Below are 24,190 nucleotides of genomic sequence, written 5' to 3' on the forward strand. Positions count from 1 at the left end.
CAAAGTAGAGTTTGATGCAAAGGAAACTGCCTTTGCTAGTTGTTTTAAAGATACTGTACTGTATGTTTACACCCACTTTCTGGAGCTTCGTTTCCGATTGGGATTGGACACTGGTGAAGGGTGGAGTAAGGATTCTGCACTGTCAGGGTTGGATTTATGTGCTCTGGACTGAATTCAGGATGTGTTAGGGCTGCTCTCTGCGGTGCCAGCTATAGTAGTTCCTGTGTAACTGCTGTTCTAATTGGAGATCAGGTAAAATTCTTTGTGCCCTTCTCCTCCACACCTACCAGCTGGGTCACATGATGAAAGAAGTACCTACACAAGTAGAAGATACCTAAAGAACTCTTTAGTCTAGCAGACAAAGACATAATGAGATCCAGTGGCTGGAAGTTGAAGTTAGAAAAATATAAACTAGAAAAAAGATGCAACTTCGTAACAGAGAGGGTAATTAATCATTGGTACAGCCTACCAAGAGAAGTGGTAAATTTGTCATCATTTTGAGTCTTTTAATTGAGATTGGATGTTTCTCTAAAATATAGACTCTAGTTAAAACCAATGTTCCCTCTAATTTTTGACAGGCCATATGCGCAAAAAAATTCTTCTGTGCCAATTGTTGTGCTTGTGTGCAGTGTTTCGCCATGTGCACGGGGTTTAGGATCTATGTGTACGCGCACAGGTTAGAGGGAACAGAGGTTAAAACCACAAGTTGTTGGGCTTGATAATATTCATGCAAGAAGAAGAAGAATTCCCTCCACTTCAGGAATAATTGGGTGAAATTCTATGGCCTGTGTTATGCAGGAAATCAGACTACAGTTGTCCCTTCTGGCCTTAAAGTCTATAAATCTATATCATTCCTTGTGCTGATATTTCCAAAAATATTGCTAGCCAGACAAGAGTGCTCATTTTGTAAATAAGAATCTGCTAACTAGGAATCTTAAATGACAGAGTCTTTGTGTCTGACCTGCAACTTAAAAGCTGTCTCTACTTCTGAAACAAGTTTTACAACATTACTGTCCCATCCACATTCACATAAAATGCCTATTTGTAAAATCCTTCCCCACTTACAAGGAATAAATCTCTCAATTTTGTAGCATCTGCAGATTCTATTAATGTGCTGTTTACTTCCATTAATTAAGATATTAAATGAAACTAACACGTCCTCCTGCTGTGTACATGACCACTTTTCATTATGCTTTGGTTACAGTCACTTAGGCAGTTTGCAGTCCACATGATTACTTGAAAGAGTTTGAACAATGTTTTACAAAACTGTACAGAATGTACTAAAATCAAAATACACTGCATCTCCAGCATTCCCTTTTTTCTTCCCATTTTTTGGTAACTGTCCATGACTTTTTTGGGGGGGGGAGTAATTTAGTAGTATAGAAAATGACAACATCTGAGCTATTTTTGAGATAGCAGTTTAATTGACCCTTCTGAAGTATTAGTTGACCTGCTTTCTTCCTCATGCTTTTTCTTTTTGGAGACTTCCCTTTAGCCCCTCTAGCTAGCATTAGCTCATTTTTCTGCCCGTATCTTTTCTCTGCTAGCCTTAACTGACTCAGAATCTTCTTGTTTGATTACCTCCCCATCTTACCATTTAAAGTATAGTTATTTTTTAACAGCAGTTCCTTGTGAGGCCACATGGGTAATTATTTTTATAAGATGTTTGTCTTCTGCATCTTAATTGTAATGTATTGTGAAACTCCAAGTGCCTTTCATGTGGGTGGTTTTTAATATTTCCTCCCATTATGCCTTACTAAATTGCTTATTTTCCCAACGGTTTTTTTTCTGAAATATAATTCCTTTGTACTGCTGCATTCTGTAACCTGACTGCATTGAATCCAGGCAGCTGGCATTCACTAGTTCCAACCTCATCCCCTTTTCCCCCACTCCCAAGGATTTTCATGTTTTCTGCCACCCTCCCATAAGGGACAAGTGAATCCAGAATGGTTTGTCCTTTTGGTTGGAGTCTTTGGATTATGATTATGCGGCCCAAACTCCTCTTTTTCACAAGGTACCCCTCACTTTCTATCAAAGGAATCATTGCAGCAGACAAACTGTCTGCTTTTAATGCTTTGCCGTTTTTCTGTGCTTCTCTTTAGACAAGTTTTACTCTGCTCAGCTCTGAGCCATTGCCTCATACTCAAGAAGTGACAAGGACAACCTTTGTCCTTCGGAGGTGGCTTAGTTCCACTCTTATTTTCTTGCATAATGACAGGTTTCAGAGTAGCAGCCGTGTTAGTCTATATCCGCAAAAAGAACAGGAGTACTTGTGGCACCTTAGAGACTAACACATTTGTTTGAGCATAAGCTTTCGTGATCTACAGCATCCGATGAAGTGAGCTGTAGCTCACGAAAGCTTATGCTCAAATAAATGTGTTAGTCTCTAAGGTGCCACAAGTACTCCTTTTCTTCCCATTCACTGTTACCTAGTATCTCTAGACTAACAATGAAAAGCTTATCTATGTTGAGTATTTAAATATCACTAGTAATTTAGGTAATAAGTAGATTGTAGGGGTTTAGCGGTGGTCCCTCCCTCCCTGGGTCATTGGGAGGCCACTCTGCCTCCCTACGTCACTGGGCATTGCCCAGAGTCAGGGAATTAGCAGAGCATTGAACAGCTTATGGCTCTGGCCTGCAGTCTAGGCAGAGCATCAAATAATCAGGGGTTCTTGCCCATAATCTGGGAAGAGCTGCACAAGTCTGAACCTTGGCCCTCAGTTAGGGCAGGATAGACAAGTTCAGTGAGCCCAGACCTTCCATCAGGGCGGAGCAGTGAATAGTCTATGACTCTGGCCTGTACTCAGAACAGAGCAGCAAAGGGGTCAGAGTCCTGGCTCCAGTGGATGGCTAACAAACACAGGCCTCTTGGCCTGGAGTGGGGGTGGGATGGTAGGGGATAGAGGGGCCCAAGCCCACCTGACTCCACTGGGCCCCAGCCCACGGCCCTAACAGTGACAGAGTGTTCCACCACTGGGTCAACGGGGAATCCAGCCACAACACACTAACCAGATCTCCGGAAACAATGCAGCCAGATTGGGGTCAGCTGTCCCTGGGCCACTTCCTACCATTCCCTTGAAGTGTACCTGGATCCGTGGGGGCCCTCCGTTTCCTCAGAGTAGAAGGCCCGTGACTCCTCAGTGCCTGGGTCAGTGGGCAGCTCCAGCAGTTCTGGCCATCCTCGGTTCAGGAGTACTCTGCTACGGTTTCCCAGCCCGCTAGTGAGCAAGAGGTGCCTGTCTTCTTTAGCGGCTGCAGCACAGCTGAGCTCCAGGACCCTCCCTTTATACTTCCTGTTCCACTTCCTGACTTCCGGTGGGATGGGCAACCTTGCCCCGCCCTCCTGGGTTCAGAGTGTGGGGACCCTCCCCGTCTAGTTCAGTGGGAGGCCACTGCGCCTCACTACATAGATAGAAAGTGTCCCTACATATCTCTTTTCCACTGGGTCTTGCTTCACTCTTGCCTCAGTCATTCAATTTTATTGTAACAGTTGGAATATTATTTTACTTTTTTCTATCACTTCTGATTCCAACTGTACTTTGGTTACCGTAGTACAAGGCTCGTTTATATCCCACAAAAGAGAGGAGATACGGCTTGCTGTAACTGTGTCTTCAGCAGGATCTATATTATTTTCCGAAGGTGATCTGTGGCTGAAATGATCACTACAGAGTCTGAATAACTTAATCTGATTTTAAAGAAAAGGTGTGATGCTATTCCTTATGTGCACTAGGACTTTTTCCCTTAAATTTCCCATCATTGCTGTAGTGGGAATGCTAGTGTACATGGGGAGCTGGCAACCACTGAGTTGTCTACACCTGTACTTAGGAGGGATAGGTGACATAATGGTTAAAATGCCAGAGCTGGACTACGCTCTCAAAAGTATTAGCACAGATAGAACTGTACATGTGTTAACAGCAAGGGGGAAAACTTAGAGAGAGACTAGTGTAGATACAGCCTAAAAATGCTCACACAGCAGAGGTTCACAGATCAGTAATAAAATAAACTACTGAATTAAAGGTGATGTCAGCATATTTTTAAATATTAATGTAAATTACATTTTCATTTGTAAACTTAGTTGTCTTGAACTTGCTTTCTCTTTTCAAAAAGTATTGTTCAATTTAAAAACAGTTTTATGTATTTATTGTGTTAAAGTAAAGTTTATGGGGAAGGGATATTAATCAAAAGCTAGTTTCATGGTGGGAGTGTTCCTTTTAAAGATTTACTTTTTTCCCAGTTCTTCCAAGTTCAGATCAATTTGCACATTTCAAATTTTGACAGAACTTGTAAATACAAAGCTAAAGAATTTTATGTAGTTTCAAGGAAAAATGTATTCACAATCCAAAAATAAATTTTCCTCTCTCATCTAATTTAGAAGTGTATTTCACTACTTCCATGTTCACCAAATCATAACCACACGAAGGGTTTATTCACCCCTTTGGAATGAAAGTCCATCTGTTAGTTATTATCTTTGCTGTGCTACAGTGCTTCAGAATGAGTGCTTAGGAGAGACCTTGTAAGTACTCTCTTTGAGGAAAATGTAGGCATCCAGAAAAGTTTAAAACTGCAGTCTTTTGTCGGGAAAATTGCATTTACTTCCTAGAAGTTATTGGGAGTTTGCCTGAGTAAGGATTGTAAGAAGGGGTCCAAAATTAATGGTATGAGACACTTTGTGTCTTAATTACACTAATACCTAAATACACTAATACCTGTTTCCATTTAGGGAAGCTTGATCTCAACAAAATATTATGGGGGGAGAGGGCTTTGCTTCAGGACTACCATCTTAAAATCTGGGTAATGATCATATGTGATGGTTAGTGCAAGAACATTTTTAAAAGTGTGAACTATTTGCATTCTGTTTATTTTTGTAAATGTTATGATTTATCTGATCAAAGCTTGTTTCCTATATGACAGTTTTCTTTCCTATGACTAGAGTTTTATGGGTTCCAGAAATCGCATGAGAATTTAAGTTTTATCTTTAAACTCAGATTGCAACACAAAATCAGAGTTCCTGTGGATGATGTAGGGGAAGACCTGATCTTAGCAGGGAATTTCCTGTTTGAACCAGTGCACAGTTATACCATTGAGAAGATAGCTGTAGGATCCAGTGGAAGGGGTCTTATTGCAATAGAATAAACTAATGTAATGTTACTGTCTATAGAAGGAGGTTTAGGAGGTTGGATATTTTTGTCTTCCTGAGAGATGGAAGAGTGGTTGCAGGGTGCAAAACTGCAGATTCTTCTTTGAGTGGTAGTCCACTGTGGGTGAGCATGCACTCCGTGCAACTGAAACCAGAAATTTTTTTCACTAGAAGTGTCCCCTGGTCTGCTCCTGTGTGTCTTCATGTTCCAAACGGAGGGCATCAGAGGAGTGTCGCTGGGTATGCACCCCCCCACACCCGTCCCCTTTTAGGGTTGTGATACCACCACAGTTACAGTCTAACTGACTATCCCTGGGCTGAGAGCAACACAGCCCAATGGCTGGAGTCAGTATGGCAGCCATGGGGATCAGGGCTGTGTGGCCTAATGGCCAAAGTCAATATAGCAGCTCTTGTGTTCAGGGCAGCGCAACCTAGTAGCCGGAGTTCATACAGCTGTCCTTGGGGATCAGTCCTGATCTTAATAGCCAGAGTCAGTATGGCTTTCCTGGGGATAAGTGCAGTGTAGCATAATGGCCAAAGTCAGGGGCCACCACCATGGGGGTGATGGCCAGGGTAGGGGGACCCCCTCCACTGGGTCCCAGTCCAGGGCCCCGTCAGCTGCGAGTGTGGTCACCATCCAGTCAGCAGGGAACCCTACTGCAACATGCTGATCTTCCTTGGATGGGAGATACCACTCACTCTGCCTCCCTGGGCCACTTCCAACTGTCTCTTCTGAAGCCGGGGTCTGTACATCGTTGGGGTCTCCAAGCTCCTCGATGTAGGTAGCGCTCTGGGATTCCGATTCTGGTTGGCTGGCCGTAAGCAACAGGTCTCTGATCTGCTCCTTGGGAGCTCTGGTTCCCGCAGTCAGATACTGAAACCTTCACCAAGCATCCTCCCTCCTCTGTAGTCAGCCTAGAATGAGCTTGGTTGCTCCCTTTTATACTGAGGCAGCAGTTGGAGCATACCCAGCATGCCAGGTGGGACTTCTGCTGCCTAGAGTGTGGGGTTAACCTTTTCTTGCCTAGTATGCAAACCTTGTCACAAGGAGGCACAGACCAACTACCTCTCCAGTTCCTTTCTGTTGTTCTACCCCTCATTGTCCATAGCTTCACTAACCTTCCTGCTTCTAATCTAGGAGTGTGCTTTTTCTGTAAATAGTGTACCATTTATATAATTACAGTAGTTTTACTAGTAGGTAGATAGTGTTTTGCTGTCTGGGGTTTTCCCCCTCTTTTGCCTCACCACCATTTGGTTCTTAGTATGCCGAAGATTCCAGGCTTCATATCCTGCATGGCCTGCCCCTGGATCATCTCAGTGAGTGACCCCATTGATTCGGGATTATATTGCTTTGGAAAATCCCACATTCCCTCCAAATGCAATGTTTGTTGTTCCTTTCCACCCTGAATCCAGCAATCCCATGAATTCCAGCTCTGAAGACACTTGATGGAGCAGTCTATGAAAGCCCAGTCCAACCCTGGGTCAGTTGATCTACACACTCACTCACTCTCTCTCCCCGCCCCCGTATATCAGCTGGAGGTACATGTTAACACCCCTGCTGGCCAGACACGTCCTAGTTTTGGACTGTCAGAGACCAGGCCCAAGGGCTCTTGAGCAATGGCAGGAGGGTAAGGAGAAACACCCTCAAAAGAAGCAGGAGAAATCTTCTCCCAAGGGTTCTAAGATGATGACTGCCTTCCCTGCACCCTCCAAATCGAGTGAGACTCTGCACCCTGGTACGGATGTGTCAGGGGCTCACAGAGACCATGGATCTGAACCACCAAGAGCTGTCCCAAAATAGTTGGTCATGGAAGGGGAAGGACACCAACTCTGGCACCAGCAAGAGAAAGAAGGGAAGGATTACCAGCTGCACCAATGGTACAGGAAGAAATACTTGGTAGTAGTAACATTCACTTTCCCAACCTAATTCAGCACCATCTGCCTGACCAAAAGGCAGAAGCCCTTCCCATTACCCACCCATCAGACCCTGGTTGCTATTCTTGAGTAACTGGCTCCATATTCCAGCCCAGTCACTGATACTGGTGGAACCAGTGGTCTCTAGGTCAATATCCACACTATCGTTGCCCCATTCTACAGTATTGTCCACCAGCTGAGCTATCACAAGGTATACAATGCCAACAACTATGCCAGTGGAATCTGGATATTCATGATAATCCTATGATAAGCTAGAGGCTGAGATAGCAGCTCTGAGGCTATCCATTGCTACTCAACAATTCCTGCCAATTTCAAGACCTCCTGAGGAGCATTGGGGAGTCACTCCAGATTCCCCTGGAGGAAGTCCAGGACTCCACTCACAAGTGTTGGATATCTTCCAGACTATAGTCCCTATCAAGGTAGCACTTCTGATCAATGAAGCTATACTGGAGTCAGTCCAGACAATCTGGTCACTTGTGCCCCCACCCTTAAAAGGTGTACAATCTAAGGGGGTTGAATATTTGTTTTCACACACACCCAAAATCTCAGGTAGTTCAGACTGTCACTGAATGCATCAGACTGAGACATCTTAATTCTGTTCTTTCCAACAAGGATGCCAAAAGATTAGACCTCTTCAGAAGAAAGTTTCTCCTCCACTAGCCTACAGTTTTGGGTTGCAAATTATCAGGCATTTATTTCTAAATACAACATTATTAATTACAACAAATTGTCTGAGTTTACCAGTAAAACTTCCACAGAAACTCAAACCACAATTTCAAGACGTTATTGACAAGGATCAGCTGACAGCCAGGTCAGCCTCTAAGCTTCAGTTGATGTCATGGACGTAGATCAGTGCTGACTTCAGTTTTCATGATACGGGTTTCATAACTCCAATCCTCTGGGTTTCCCAAAGAGGTTCAAGCTAGTGTGGAGACTTCCCCTTCAAAGGCAACAATCTGTTTAGTGAAAAAATTGATGTCTTTGCACACCATTATGGACTCCCATGCAACCCTTTTCTCCTTGGGTATTTACACTCCAGCACCTTGGAGAAGGTACTCCAAACGAACCCCATGTAAGCAACGTCCTGTTCCATAGCCTTTTTACCATCACAGAGCACATGAGCCCCCAGGAAATGCCGAAGTGTGCAGCGCAGCAGAAAGAATGCCATGCTTTCATCCTCTCCCCAGTCACAGCTTCCTGCCAAGAGATCATTTTGATGGGACCCTCTGAAAGATGCCAGCCATAAGAACGGCCATACGGGTTCAGACCAGTGGTCCATCTAGCTCAGTAGCCTGTCTTCCGACAGTGGCCAGTGCCAGATGGTTCAAAGAGAATGAGCGGAAAAGGGCAATTATCCTCTGTCATAGAATCATAGAATCATAGAATATCAGGGTTGGAAGGGACCCCAGAAGGTCATCTAGTCCAACCCCCTGCTCAAAGCCGGACCAAGTCCCAGTTAAATCATCCTAGCCAGGGCTTTGTCAAGCCTGACCTTAAAAACCTCTAAGGAAGGAGATTCTACCACCTCCCTAGGTGTCGTCCAGTCCCAGCATCTGGCAGTCAGAGGCTTATGGATACCAAGAGAATGGGGTTGCATCCTTGACAATCTTGGCTCATAGCCATTGATGGACCATTCCTCCATGAACTTATCTAATTCTTTTTTGAACGCCATTATAGTTTTCACCTTCACAATATCCCCTAGCTACAAGTTCCACAGGTTGACGCTGCATTATGTGAGGAAGTACTTCCCTTTGTTTTAAACCTGTTGCCTGTTATCATTGGGTGACCCCTGGTTCTTCTCTTATGTGAAGGGGCAGATAACATTTCTTTATTACTTTCTCCACACCTTTCATGATTTTATACACCGCAATCTTTTCAACTCTGTTATCTCTTTTCCAAGCTGACTAGTCCCAGTCTTTTTAAACTCTCTTCATATGGAAGCTGATCACAACCTCAATCATTTTTGTTGCCTTTCTCTGTACCTTTTCTATTTCTAATATATCTTTTCTTGGAGTGACCAAAACTGCAAAAGTATTCAAGGTGTGGGCATACTATGAGTTTATATATTGTCATTATGATATTTACTGCCTTATTATCAATGCCTTTCTTAATGGTCCCTAACATTCTGTTAGCTTCTTTTTTTTTTTAATGCCACTGTATATTGCGCAGATGTTTTCAGAGAACTAGCCACAATGACTCAAGATCTCTCTCTCAAGTGGTAATAGCTAATTTAAACTCCATTTTGTATGGATAGTTGGAATTATGTTTCCAGTGTGCATTACTTTGCATTATCAACATTGAATTTCATCTGCCATTTTGTTGCCCAGTCACCGAGTTTAGTGAGATCTCTTTGTAATTCTTCACAGTCAGCTTTGGACATAACTATCTTGAGTAAATTTGTATCGTCTTCAAACTTTGCCACTTCACTGTTCACCTCTTTGTCTTGACCATTTATGAATATGTTGAACAGCGCTGGTCCCAGTACAGATCCCTGGGGGACCTGCTATTTACCTCTCTCCATTCTGAAACCTGATAATTTATTCCTACCCTTGCTTCCTATGTTTTAACCAGTTACAGATCCATAAGAGGACTTTTCCTCTTACCCCATGACTGCTGGTACTGAAGTTAATATTACCAGCCTGTAATTGCCAGATCACCTCTGGAGCCTTTTAAAAAACTGGCATTACATTAGCTATCCTCCAGTCCTCTGATACAGAAGCTGATTTAAATGATAAGTTACATACCACAATTAGTAGGAACTCAAATATGAAATTGAAGAACTTCAGAACTCTTGGACATCCAAACCACCTCTACTGACACGTCAGTCTGGAGTGGTTCCTCAGATTTGTGACCTAAAAGAATGGCTGAAATGTGGGAATCTCTCTCTCTCTCGTCCTCTGTACTGAAGACTGCTGCAAAGAATTCATTTAGCTTTTCCGCAATAGTCTCGTCTTCCTTGAGTATTTCCTACCGTGACCAACTCACTGCTCATGAATTGGTTACTTGGAGAGGTACACTCAACAGTCCTCTCCCTACTCAGCCTCCTTCAATCCTTAGGACTTGAAGTAAACCTAGAAAAGTCCTATTCAATTCCAGAGTTCATTTGGAGCGACTCTGGACTTGATTTCAGCCAGAGCATGCATACTTGAGGACAGATGCCACACAAGGAGGACCACCTCGCTCAATTTCATCTGAACCCTCAAATGACAATTGATCCTGCCTGTTCCTCTGAGGCCACATGACCTGCACTTATGTGACCTGCTTCGCAAGGCTCCATCTCTGATGTCTTCAGGTGTGGTTATAGACCTGTCTATGCTCGAGCAAATCTCAATTCCCTCAGTGTCCTGACATCATTCATCTGGTGGGGGACAAAGAAGCTAGGTGTGTAGAGGGTCCCTTCATTTTCTCCCACCAAAGAGGCTGTTTTCAGTCGCCTTCCTATTGAGCTGGGGAGCTCACCCAGGCAATCATGTGGCTCAAGATTCATGATCCCAACAAGAGTCCAGATTGCACCTCACTCTCCTCAAATTATGAACAGTGCATGATGATACCTGTAAATATTCCTTCCTTCTGTCCAACCCCAGCACATTCGGGACAATAGGACCACAGTTTATTACATAAGCAAGCTGGGAGCCTCATTAGAGGAGACGCTGCTAGTGAAAACTTTTCCAGTATCAGGCACATGGAGGCACGTTGTACCCCCAGTGAAATACTTATAGGGACCCACACATCTTGAAGAATTCCAGGTTTCAGAGTAGCAGCCGTGTTAGTCTGTATTCGCAAAAGAAAAGGAGTACTTGTGGCACCTTAGGACCAACAAATTATTTGAGCATAAGCTTCATGAGCTACAGCTCACTTCATCGGATGTAGCTCACGAAAGCTTATGCTCAAATAAATTTGTTGTCTCTAAGGTGCCACAAGTACTCCTTTTCTTTTTGAAGAATTCCAGTCACTTTAAGGTAAGTGTCACAGTTCTCAGCAGTGGTGACAGACTTATTAAAAAATATAAGACCACAAAAATGCCTGTCACTCCTGTGACACATTTCCTGTCCTAAAAAGGTTGACACACACAAGATTAGGACATGAATAACAAATTCAGGTGAAGGATAATATGGGGCCTCATGCACTCATGTTCCCATATCTTGTGACATTTTTCCAAGTGCCCCTGTTTTTAGGTTGGTTTTAAAGCTGCTGATTTGATTTTTTTTTTGGTTGGTTGTTTTTTTGTCCTTACCAAAATGGCTATTATCTACCATTGTCCCAGCAGAGCTGAAACTACAAACATCCCCTGCCAAGTTGGCAGCCATCTGCCTACATCCTTTACCAGGTGGTAGTGAAGCTGTACTCAGTGGGACAGAATCCAAGCTTCCCTCAGCTTATTCACCATGTGAAATCTGGGCAGAAGATGCGGGGGATAATGCAATGTCTGGGGCAAAGAATGACCCAGGGTGCAGAGTCATCATCTTAGCATATGTGCAACGTGCCTCAGGTGGCACATGACCAGGAATTATTACCAGATTTTGTCTGCTGGTTGGATCATTAGCTTCCCTGGCCCAGGCCGGGTACTGATGGGGAGTGCAACATGAATGCTGAACCATGCCCCCCAGGGTGGGGAATAAGGGCAGGGAATCGGAGAGGTGTGTGGGAGAAGTCAGGAATATATGGAAGTGAATGCAACGGGTGGCCAGGACAATGAAGGGAGAGCTGGTAGAGAATGTAGGATGGAATTGGGGGTGTCTGTGGGGACAGGGGAACATGATGAGATAGGCGGGGAGATTGAATACAGTGCCAGATAATGAAGCCTTGTTTACAACAGCAGGCTTTAACCTGAAACAGTACTGAACATTGTTTGTTCCTGTCTACACATGCAGTTCAGCAGTGTTCCATACCAGTTCAGATGCACCCATTGCTGACATTTGTTGTCAGTAGGGCTGTCAAGCGATTAAAAAAATTAAACATGATTAATCGCACCGTTAAACAACAGAATACCATTTATTTAAATATTTTTGGAAGTTTTCTACATTTTCAAATATATTGATTTCAATTACAACACAGAATACAAGGGGTACAGTGCTCACTTTATATTTATTTTTGATTACAAGTATTTGCACTGTAAAAAATCAAAAGAAATAGTATTTTTCAATTCACCTAATACAAGTACAGTAGTGCAATGTCTTTATCATGAAAGTTGAACTTACAAATGTAGAATTATTTACAAAAAAACCCCTAAATTCAAAAACAAAACAATGTAAATTTTAGAGCCTGCAAGTCCACTCAGTCTTACTTCTTGTTCAGCCCATCGCTCAGACAAACAAGTTTGTTTACATTTGCAGGAGATAATGCTGCTCACTTCTTGTTTACAATGCCACCTTAAAGTGAGAATGGCACTGTTGTAGCTGGCATCACAAGATATTTATGTGCCAGATACTCTAAAGATTCATATGTCCCTTTGCACTTCAACCACCATTCCAGAGGACATGCGTCCGTGCTGGTGACAGGTTCTGTTCGATAACAATCCAAAGCAGTGAGGACTGATGCATGTTCATTTTCATCTTATGAGTCAGAGCCACCAATAGAAGATTGATTTTTCTTTTTTGGTGGTTCGGGTTCTGTAGTTTCCGCATCGGAGTGTTGCTCTTTTAAGACTTCTGAAAGCATGCTCCACACCTCGTCCCTCTCAGATTTTTAAAGGCACTTCAAATTCTTAAACCTTGGATTGAGTGCTTATAGCTATCTTTAGAAATCTCACATTGGTACCTTCTTTGTGTTTTGTGAAATCTGCTGTGTTCTTAAAATGAACAACATGTGCTGGGTCATCATCCGAGACTGCTGTAACATGAAATATATGGCAGAATGCGGGTAAAACAATTCTCCCCCAAGAAGTTCAGTCACAAATTTAATTAATGCATTTTTTTTAATGAACATCATCAGCATGGAAACATGTCCTCTGGAATGGTGGCTGAAGCATGAAAGGGCATACGAATGTTTAGCATATCTGGCACATAAATACCGTATATACTCATTCATAAGCCTAATTTTTTAGTAAAAAAGGGAAGCATCAGGGAAGGGGGTTGGCTTATGAATGGGTATAGAGAGGGAGAGGTAGGACGCAGCCCCTCCCCCCAACAGAGGGAGCAAGGAGAGGCAGCAGAGCCAGAAGGAAGGGCAGGGTCAGAGTCTCTCAGCTTCTGGCCACGCTGCTCTCCCCCGCAGCCTCCGAAGCAGCTGCAGCTCCGGGGCTGGCAGGCTGCGGCTGCCCCGCCCGCTGGAGCACGCTACAGCTATGCCGCCCAGGCTGCCAGAGCAGCTACGGCCTGGCCAGAGACATCCTCCCCTGGTCCTCCCAGCTAATGTGGGAAGGGATGGGATGGGAGAGTGTGGGGGTCCTGGGCTAGGGGTGGGAGGTGGTCACAGGGTTACTCCCCTGACCTTCAGCTTCTTTCCCCCCCAAAAAAATTTCCCCACCAGTAGCTGTCCTGGCCCATCAGGGTAAGCAGCTGGCACGCCAGGACACTTTGTTTACTTAGGTTTACCTCTGTGCCTGCGGACACTCAAGGTAAACAAACCATCTTGGCCCTCCAGCAGCTTATCCTGATGACCCAGAGCCAAAGTTTGCTGATCCCTGAATTATAGGGTTGGCTTCTGAATGGGTCATAAAAATTTCCATTTTTACTTATCCATCTTGGGGGGGATCGGCTTATAAACTAACCGGTTTATGATCAAGTATATAAGGTACCTTGCAATGCCAGCTACAAAAGTGCCATGCAAATGCCTGTTCTCACTTTCTGGTGATGTTGTAAATAATACTTCTCTCTTCTCCTCTTCTGTAAATGTAAACAGACTTGTTTATCTTAGCAATTGGCTGAGCAAGAAGTAGGACTGAGTGGACTTGTCGGCTCTGAAATTTTACATTGTTTTGTTTTGAGTGCAGTTATGTAACAAAAAAAACTACATTTGTAAATTGCACTTTCACAACAAAGAACTTGCATTACAGTACTTGTATGAGGTGAATTGAAAAATACTATTTTTTTGTTTATCATTTTTACAGTGCAATATTTGTAATAAAAATAATATACATTTTATTTGATACAACACAGAATACATATATATGAAAATGTAGAAAAACATTGAAAATATTTAATAAATTTCAGTTGGTATTCTATTGTTTAACAGTGCGATTAAAACTGAAATTAATCATGATTCATTTTTTAAGTTAATCGTGTAAGTTAACTGTGATTAATTGACAGCCCTAATTTATATTATTAAATCTCTTGTATGTGACTGAATTCTCTGCTCTGAGGGAAGAGAGAGGAGATTTTTGAAATAGGCTCAGCAGTTCTTCTGATTTGTTTGGGAGTTTTCTTCTAATAGACTTTGAAATAGTGAATGCAGGTGGTAGTGTTTCAGACATGCATGCTGAAGGGGGGTGGAGAGGGATGGTTTCATAAAAGAGAACAGCTTTCTCTTTACATATGTATTGGAATATTTGAGTAGGGGAGCTAAGAAATGATCTAATGATTTGTTCTGTTTTAGGAGGTGGGTAGAATTAAAACAAAAAATTAGGCTCCATATACTTAGCCTGATTAAATATTCATGCTGTATTTTTCTTCAGATTAGTTTATAGTTCATGCTGTGTACTAAACTTCTGTATACTTTCTGTAACTCTTGCTGTCTATCACCAAAAAATTTACTTTAAAAAAATCAAACTGTGGTTCAGTGATCTAACACTTTAATAATTTACTATCATAAAATAGTTTAAAGTACAAAGGTTTTATGCTATGCCAAACTGGACGCTAAAGCTGTTTTGTCTAAAACATGAGATAATGGAAAGTGTATTGTGGCATGTGAATTACTTTAGGCTCTTTGAGGTAAATGTTTGCTTAACCAGAAAAGAATGTGTGGAGGTCCTTGCCAAAGGAAAGGTATTGCTCTACTTTAAATGCAAAGTACTGTAAGTAAACCAGTAAATGTTTCTGTTCATGTGTTTTAATCCACAAGTTATGAATGCATTCACTGAATAAGAAATTTAATATATTGTTATCCTTTAAAGGGTTTAAGTAAGAACAGGTCATAATTACTTTGGGTCAAGAGAAACATGAAACCAAATACTGTATTTTCATGATGGTTGAAGTTTAATATACGAGAGAGAGGGGAAAAAAAAATCTATTGCTTACATGAAGTTTCTTTCAAAACCAGAAAACTCAATTCCTAGCTTACCTTCAGTATTTCTTTTGTCTGGTGGTTTCTGTGATGACCTGTTCTTAATCACGCATTACTGTAAATAGTAAAGTGTATCAATAACTCCTCTCATTCATGCCAGGTGGTTATTGGCAAAGAATCGCTATACAGCATGTAAAAAAAAAAAAAAAACACGGCGTGAAGAGCAACTTAAGAGAAATGTTCCCCTTGTACATAAAATGTATTTTGTATCTAAACTTTATTTGCCTTTAACTGATTCAGTAGTTTAGTAGTAATTTAATAATCCTAATTTCAGTTTCAAAACAGGAGTCAGGTTACTCAGATCACATTGTAATAATATCTGAGCATCTGTTAGATGTTGCAGTTATATTAAGTATTAGAAACAGGATTTGCATTGTAGAAAACTTTTGAAAATTCTTTCCCCTCAACACCACCATCCAGCTTTTTTTGGTTTTGAGGTTATAAAGACCGCAGAGGATATGGTAGTTTTCGGATGTAATTGTAGGAAATATGCTCAGTTTACTTTTTATTACTGTGGCATAACTTGTATTACGTAAAGCTGATGTCAGTACTGGCTCCCAATATATCCTTCCTAGAGGGTGAAAAGGCTTCCTTATATGGAAAAGACCTGCTGATCCAAGTCATGTGACCCTGGCAGAACACAAAATAAGTGGAGTTTTCTGCTGGGAACTGTTTGCAGCTGATGCTGTGAGGAGAGGTTTTGGCTGAGGGGTAAATGGAAAGATTATGCCATTTTTTAAAATATGATTCATAATGGGGATCATACATTGGCTAAATTGTTTCCAACCAATTTTACCTCTACAAGATAGCTGTAAATGCCTCCAGTATAAATTTGTTCTAACAGTTTTAGCCTATATGATCTTTTTTCTACCTGTCTAATAAGCTATTGACAATTTAAAAGCAAGTAGGTTAAACTAATATTCAATATTAAGCATGTAAATTAAACTTTTTAATATTAGAGCCTTAAAGCATGAAAAATTATGATTACATCTGTTTATTTACTTAGCTACTATAATGGCAACTGGTTCAGGAAAACAAATTGAGCACTGATTTTTTTATTTAATTCAAAATCAGTTTTTGGTCCAGTCTTCAGAGAAACTTACATTTCACTCATCCCTATATTTTTAGGATAAAGTGGTTAAGCTTTAAATGTTGTTTGATTTAGATGGATAGTAACATTGGCTTGTAATTAAAATGGTTTCCAATTGAAAATTAGTCTTACCAAGATGATAACAACTAATGATTATGTTCATTTCTGGAAATTAAGAAAATGCATATTACATCCTCGATGCTATAAAAGTTGAAATAAACTTGCAATTATTTTTTTAAGCTATGATGAACTGCATACCAGTAAAAGCCTTCTAGACAATTTGAAAGACAAGGTAGTAATTGAGTACCCAACATTACTTGTGGTATTGAAAAAACTCAAGAATGATATGGGAGTTCTTGGCCAAGGTAAGCATAAATTTATTTCCTGTTATGTTACACTTAGATATTTTATTTAGAATAAACAATAATTAAGGATACCTCCTTATTAGTCTCAGGAATGTATAGTATGTTTTGTATTGCCTCTAAATTTAAAATATTGCTAGAAAAAATCTATTACAGATGTGTGAATGCTCTGCTTTAATTCTATTAGGTAGATGGCTTAAATTTTATGCTTACTCAGTTTACTAGTTTTTAGTACATCTTATGTAGTGTTACAGTCTGTATGGTAACACCCATTGTTTCATGTTCTCTGTGTATATAAATCTCCCCACTATATTTTACACTGCATGGATCCAATGAAGTGAGCATTAGCTCACGAAAGCTTATGCTCTAATAAATTTGTTAGTCTATAAGGTGCCACAAGTACCCTTTTCTTTTACGAATGTAAGAGCATGTAGGTGATCTGGAATATCAGGAATGTCAGCATTAGGAATTGAGTTTCAAATGCTGCACCCAAAGGAAGCTCCACGATCCAGTCTGTAATATTGACAAAGCTCTGTGGAGAAACTCCCAAATAGGTTTGCAGCAGATCTTTCCTGCCAAAGACTTAATCATGACTCTACCTCAGGGGTGGGCAAACTGTGGCACAAGGTCCCACATCCAGCCCTTCAGACATTTTAATATGGTATTCTATCTCCATACCAGGGAGCACGCTCCAGGGCTTCCTCACTCCAGCCAGGGAGCGGGGTCGGGGGCTTGCCCCACTCTGTGCGTGCCGTGGCTCCACGCAGTTCCCGGAAGCAGCGGCATGTTCCCCCTCAGCTCCTACATGTAAGAGCAGCCAGGGAGCTCCACACGCTGCCCCTGCCCCAAGAGCTGCCCCCACAGCTTCCATTGGCTGGGAGCTTCAGGGGTGGTATCTGCACAGAACTGCCTGGCCACGCTCCACATAGGAGCCAGAGGGGGGGCCATGCCAGCTTGCGGGCGCTGTTTGAGATATGCCACCTGGATCCTGCCTCCTGATCCCCTCCTGCACCCCAATCCCCAGCCCTGATCCCTCTCCCGCTCTCCGAAATCCTCAGTCCCAGCCTGGAGCACCTCCTGGACCCCAAACCCCATCACCAGCCCCACCCCTTAGCCCGTACCCCCAACTGGCCTCACCCCCCTGCACCCACAACACCCAATTTTGTGAGCATTCATGTCCCACCATATAAATTTCCATACCCAGATGTGGCCCTGGACCAAAAAGTTTGCACCCCTACTATCTAGATTCAGAATTGGACTGGAGAAAACACTGACTTGTATACCATAGGAAACAGTCCTGCAGTAGCGTGGAGAATGGTATAGCTTTATTGATGGATTGGTGATTGATTAATATTGATTGATTCTTGATTATCTCTTAGACCACAGCGATCAATAAAGGTTTGGTCTCTTGAGGGCTAAAGAATCAGGAATATTACTATCTGTATCATTAGAATAAGAGACCTAGAAGCACATGAGAAGCAATTTAAGTTATCACAAGTCTCTTTATTAACAAATCCACTAAGCAGATAAAACAGTCCACAAATGTTGAAATATAATAGTGGATAGAATGTGCAAAGTGTTCCACCTTAAGAGTGGTGTCACTCACATCTCAGCTCCTGCTGGGGGACCTTGGAGTATCAGTCTTTATCTTGCCCTGCATCGTCATTGTCACCTGTGGTTCTCATCCTGACGTTGCTCTGCATACCCTTTCCCCCCACTCCCCAGCACACAGGTGGACAACACCTTTTTTCCTGAGTCATGCTTACACCTGCTAAGGCTTGTATATAAGGGTTCCAGCCCCTTTTTCTTCAGGGGGTGTGAAGTATAGATAATTTAGAGGTGCCCCATCTCTCATTGGCTATATCCTTAGTTCTCCTTGTTCTCATTAACACGTATGTAAATGAGTACCCTAACAACTTGAGGTTATCACAGAATATCCAAAAATGTTACCGTCAGGCATCTGTGTGTATTACTGGTACATAGCAATATATTTGCCAGTTGATTGCTGATAGTTTCCAGAACATCAGCACTTAACCCATCTTTTACCATAATTTTAATCTTTACTAGTAGCGGGGTTTTTTTGGTCAATAGTCATACCAACCTGTTTCAGGCCCAAGGGCCTGTGGTGGACTGAGTATTTTACAGGCCTGAGACTTGAAAGCCCTGAGTGGCAATATAATTAATACTCCTGTTTATTTATACTTCTAATTAATACCTCTATATCCTAAATATACTTGATATCTTTTATTTTGGCTGCAGTATGTTAGCCATCTGACTTCCATGACTTTTAACCACTGTTCTGTCTGGATTATAATGAATGATCCTGCTAGATTACCCTCACTTAAAGAAAGGGGTAGGATCCTTTCCAGCTGACCTTGAGAGCTTCTGATAAATGATAGAAAATCTAACTTCTCCTGAAAAGTAAGGCACCACATCAGAGGGTGAGACTGAAGTCTTTGTCTTGCAACTACATTCACTCAGGAGGAAAAGCAGACACATTACACTTACTGGAACATTTTTGTTCAATGATAAACTTTTGTCTTCATTTTATCCAGTTTGGCTTGAGCTGAGCTCTTCCCTGCTGAACAGGACCCCCATATTGTAATAACTGGCATGAGAGAATTTGTTTTAAAATTGATTGAAAAACCAAGTCTGAATAGGGTTGATGATGTTAAACTTATTATTTCCTGATGAGCTATTATGGCAACTGCCTTTGAGCTTATTATCCAAATAAAGTACTGAATGAATTTCTAACCTTTGTAGTGCTACTGCTTCTCTGACTAGTTGGTTCCATAGGAACTCCGAGCAGAGGATGGACCAACGGGAAGAGAAAACTGATGTTGGCCAGAAACCTGAGGAAATGTTGAGGAATGTGTTAGAGATGTGCAAATAAATGTCTTCAAGACAGTGACCATCTATTGCAGGCTTTGTTCAAAAAGTGGTGGCTCTCTTAAAAAGCTTATGTTCAGTGAATGTAAACACCCATTTCCGGTTTAGTAAACCTTGAATTTGCTTAATCTTTTTATGGCTGTTAATATAGTGCCATGGGTTTGCATAAAAATTCAAGAATGCAGTCCCCCTACCGTAAGGAGCTTACAAACATGATTAGACATAGCATAGCAAAAGATTTTATACGGGGTAAAGGAAAATGCTGTTTTTACCTTTGCACATCTTATTAGTTAACATGTCTTTTTCGTTTTGTTTTTTAATAATGCACTTAAGCCATGTGCTCAGTTTGGGCTGTATGGCACGTGGGGCCTACTCTGTGCATACTAAAGGACTTATACCCTTATATCCAAGCCCCTCCTCACCTGGTGGATGGAAGGGGGAGGTTTGGAAACATACCACCCTAGCACTTGTTCTAATTTAAATGTAAAAAATTAGTGTTTGATTCAAATAGTCACATTTTTAAAAGGAATATATATAATTTTGGTGTTTTGAAGAATCCTGAAACTGCCCAGTAAGTGGAGTTATGCTTGAAGGAAATTATCATAACTTTGAAGCCAACTACATTGTTCAATTATTAAGACTTTTAAACAGAGTTCACTGCTTAAGGTCCAGTGCAACCGTTTTTTTGTAATGACTGGAAATCTATTGAATACAAAATAAGATGGAAAGAAAAGGTATAAAATAAACGACAAGTGATCACAAACAGTTGAGACTCTTCAGGTTATTTATCTATCTATAGAAACCTAAAGATTATATGTCCCCAAATATATACAATAAGGAGGAATCCATTCAAAGATTGTTAACCAAAAGTCTCTTTAGTTCCTGTTCGTTGTCACCAGTACCGTAACAGTCATAGCCTTCATTAAATAGATCTTATAGTGGGAAGTGTTGGATAACCTTAATAGGTAATGCTACCAACCCCACCCTTAATAAACAATATACTATTTTTAACTGAGTGAAAACAATGTACACTGTCCATTGAAGTAGTAGTACTTGTAACAAAGCAGAAATAAACTACTATTCAAACTTTAAGCCCATTGAGCATCTTTGAGTCAGAAGTTTCTCTGACTATTTTCTATAAAGTTGTGATGCTTGACTTACTTAAAGAAAAAATACAAGTATTCTTCTGTCAACACACAGGGTCAGTCATGGGTCAAGTTCATAGGGAAGTACAGACCTTTTGTCAAGACTTGGAGGCAAAAACAGTCCTCACTTTGTGCATTAACTCAGTACATAGCTGGCATATAAATCTTAATTGATTATACACTAGATTTAATGTAGACAAAATGTGACCTCTAATGTTTCTGGGTGAAATGCTTCTGTTTTCTTGACCAAATTCCATTGAAAATGTACAGGTGCATACTATGTTCCATGTATTATCTGTGCTTGCCAGCTGCAGAACTTATCTTGACAACATAATTATGATGCTCCATTAGCTCCCTCCTATAATATTTCATTATTAAAGAACAGCTGACACCATATGTCCAGAAAACCTATTTGAATTCATCACAGATCAGACATTGAAAATACCAATGTGGGAAGGGGAGGTTGGTGTGTGTCTGTATCACAGCCTTACTTTGCTCTAGCTGTACTTTATATTTAGGTTTGGCAGAATTTGATTTTTTTTTTATTTTGCGGGATAATATTTTTAAACGTTTTCACTTTGTATTGATTTTAAATGTTCACAGTTGTGGGAAATTTATGGGGGATCAGGCAATAGTAGGGGGTCAGATATCTATTGACAATAGATGCTGAGACTCAAAAAGTTAAATCTTTATAACAGGTAAAACATCACATGTCAAAATATACAAAGTAAATATCCTTAAGCTCTAATAATGTCAAGCATTTTTCTTACTTTGCCTATCTAACTTTTGATTATTATGGAGGAAAATACTGTTCTTTGAGTGCACCATGAAATAGAAGTTTGACAATAAAAACTGAATCCTTCCAAGACTATTTATGGTGGTGCTGCAAACTGCTGGCATCTGGTGACCTCATCTTGGGGTGGTAGGAGCATAGGTGCTGAAACTAGGAGAACTGGGGGTGCTGCCACACCTCCTGGCTTGAATTGGTTTCCATCATATACAGGGTTTACAGTTTCATTCAATGGCTCTCTGTACCCCGACTATAAAAATTGTTCCAGCATCCCAGAGTAGGAGTCAGTACCTGCTGAGTCAGGAAATAAATATGAGGGTGAAGGCCAGATTGGAAAATGTGTGCTGCATAATGTGATGTCATTAAGACAGTATAGGTCTGTCCTAAAGCTCTGGGCATTCTGAACCCATAACATCATCTTCTTTGGCTCTGAGGATTCTGCAGCCTTGCCACATCTTTAGGATTGAAACATATAAACACAACACATTACGTGCATCATGTCTTAATTTTCCAACAGGAAACTAGCATGTCTCGAGTTCCCTCTCTTAACCAAAACCCAAACAAAACTGCAAATAATTGATACTGCATTTCTTTGGGTTATAAGTAGTGGCAACCAAGAAAGTAGTATTTCAGAACAAATCAGCTGAGGAACGAGCCAAACTTCAGTGGATGGAGAAGAAAAGTCACCTGGAGGCAAATGCACTGTGCCTTTATTGCTAAAGGTAAGAAATCCATAAGCACTCTTGCTCTGTCCCATGATAGTGAGATTCTTCTTGATGCCACCAGTTTGTGTTCACCCATTGTGAAATGGCCATTCTTAAGAAAATAATCGCTGTTATTGGAAAGCAGAAATATAATGTGTACTTTCTAGAACACCAATTCTCTACCATGAGCAAATAGATGACAAACAAACAACAGTGCTGTAACTAATGGTCTCCTCTTTTTTTTATGCCCCCCTCAGATGCTAGTGAATCCACTGAGGACCTGGACAGTGACAGTTCATCCCTCTCATCTGAGGAAGAAGGGGAAATACGGGACAGTTCCTTAAAAATCTGTTTTGACATAAGAGTGTGGTTAGCTTTTTTTTTTTTTTTTTTTTTTCCTCTTCATTAAATTTATTGTGACAGTTTTGTTTTAAGGGCAACATTTTCAAAACTGGATGCCTAACTTTAGGGTAAATCCTAGCCATACATTTTCCATAAATCAGCTTAATAATACATATTTCAAAGGTACATTCAGCTTGTTTGGTAATCTCAGGCATCTAGCTTTTATTTTAACAACCCAGCTCCATATTTCTCAAACAGAGCTTAAAAATCTGGCCATTTACTTAGGTGCCTAACTTTAGCCTCCTGTTATTTTAATAAAATCTTGAGCTAAATATTTTTCTAGTTGAATTTACTTTTTACAGTATTTCTTTGCCGTGCTGAGCCTCTATAGACAGGGTCATAATTTCTTGTTGACTTTAATGTTCATTTTGTAACAATGTGTGTGTTTAGTACAGTAAATTTAGCTTTTCATATTTAAGTGCATTGTGCAGGATCCAGTGAGAACATTTTTTTCTGGCTAGAGTAGTAGTGAATTTTTGAATTGTTAGCATGATGTTGTTTTAAATGAGAATAAGCTCGAAAATCAGTAGAACTGAATAAATTAATTAACTGCAGGTAATGTTAATGCATTTATGACTTATCAATATTTCTTATTTTGTGTACCTTTGTATTGTGATTTCATCTGTTGAAATCAGACATTGTAAATATTTCCTAGATTTAATGGAATATCTTCTCAGATTTATCTCTAATTTAAAATAAATACATGAATCTCTATGCAGCATCTTTCAACACATCATCTGCTGGCAAAGAACATTTGCTGTAAACTCTAGAGTAGACTTTGATTATCCCATAGTATACATCCATGTCATGAGTCACTTAATACCTGCCAGCCTGTTTTTTGGGTTAGATCCCATGTCTATGATATTTGGTGTAGCGGGACAGCACACACAGCCTGGGGCAGTAAAGCTCCAATACACCTACCTGGCACTATTATTCTCAAATTATTGACGTCCAACATAGCACAGGGGATCTGCACATGCAGGGCTGCTTACAAATAAGTCCTGATCTTGCAATATACTTTTCATGCAAGGTAAGTTCTCAACTCATCATCGTTAAATCCCTTACCCCGCTTCTAGTTTAAGATGACCCAAGTGATAGGAACTTGGAAAGACAGTCCTTGACTATTAGCACATAGTGGCCCCAATTCAGATTGAGCTCTCATGTCAGGCACTCCCAAACATGCACAGAAAAACAGTTCCTGCAGAGGGCATACAGTCCAAGTAGACAGGAAAACAGCACCACAGAGAAGTGAAAGGACTTGTCCAAGATCACATAGTGGTTCCATGGCACAGCCAAGAAGAGAACCCAGGTCTACTGACTCCCACTCCCTTGTCCTGTTTCACTGACCCATTATGGTAGTCCCACTAGCTCCTTACCCATCAGTCTCTCGGAAGACTGGTAGCTCAGTCTGTGCAAGATGGTCACGGTTAATCTGTGCCTGATATCCCTCGAACCCTGATTTTTTCCACCAACTTTCGTGGGTCTACAGTATGCTTTCATCACCTCCTAGGAATCA

At 41.1% G+C, this 24,190-nt stretch overlaps 1 protein-coding gene across 2 annotated transcripts in view; it reads left to right on the forward strand.

Annotated features, from left to right (window-relative positions):
• Positions 1-23,390, forward strand: part of ZNHIT6 (zinc finger HIT-type containing 6) — a 60,229-nt gene extending 36,839 nt beyond the window's left edge. For both annotated transcript variants that reach the window (XM_038414316.2, XM_043520371.1), the window contains exons 9-10: positions 16,623-16,747; positions 22,530-23,390. In XM_038414316.2, coding sequence (XP_038270244.1) covers positions 16,623-16,747; positions 22,530-22,681 — 277 coding nt within the window. In that variant the 3' untranslated portion in view covers positions 22,682-23,390. The remainder of the gene's footprint in view (positions 1-16,622; positions 16,748-22,529) is intronic.
• Positions 23,391-24,190: the final 800 nt, after the last annotated feature.

This window comes from Dermochelys coriacea, chromosome 8 (assembly GCF_009764565.3).
Source record: "Dermochelys coriacea isolate rDerCor1 chromosome 8, rDerCor1.pri.v4, whole genome shotgun sequence".
Taxonomy (NCBI): domain Eukaryota; kingdom Metazoa; phylum Chordata; order Testudines; family Dermochelyidae; genus Dermochelys; species Dermochelys coriacea.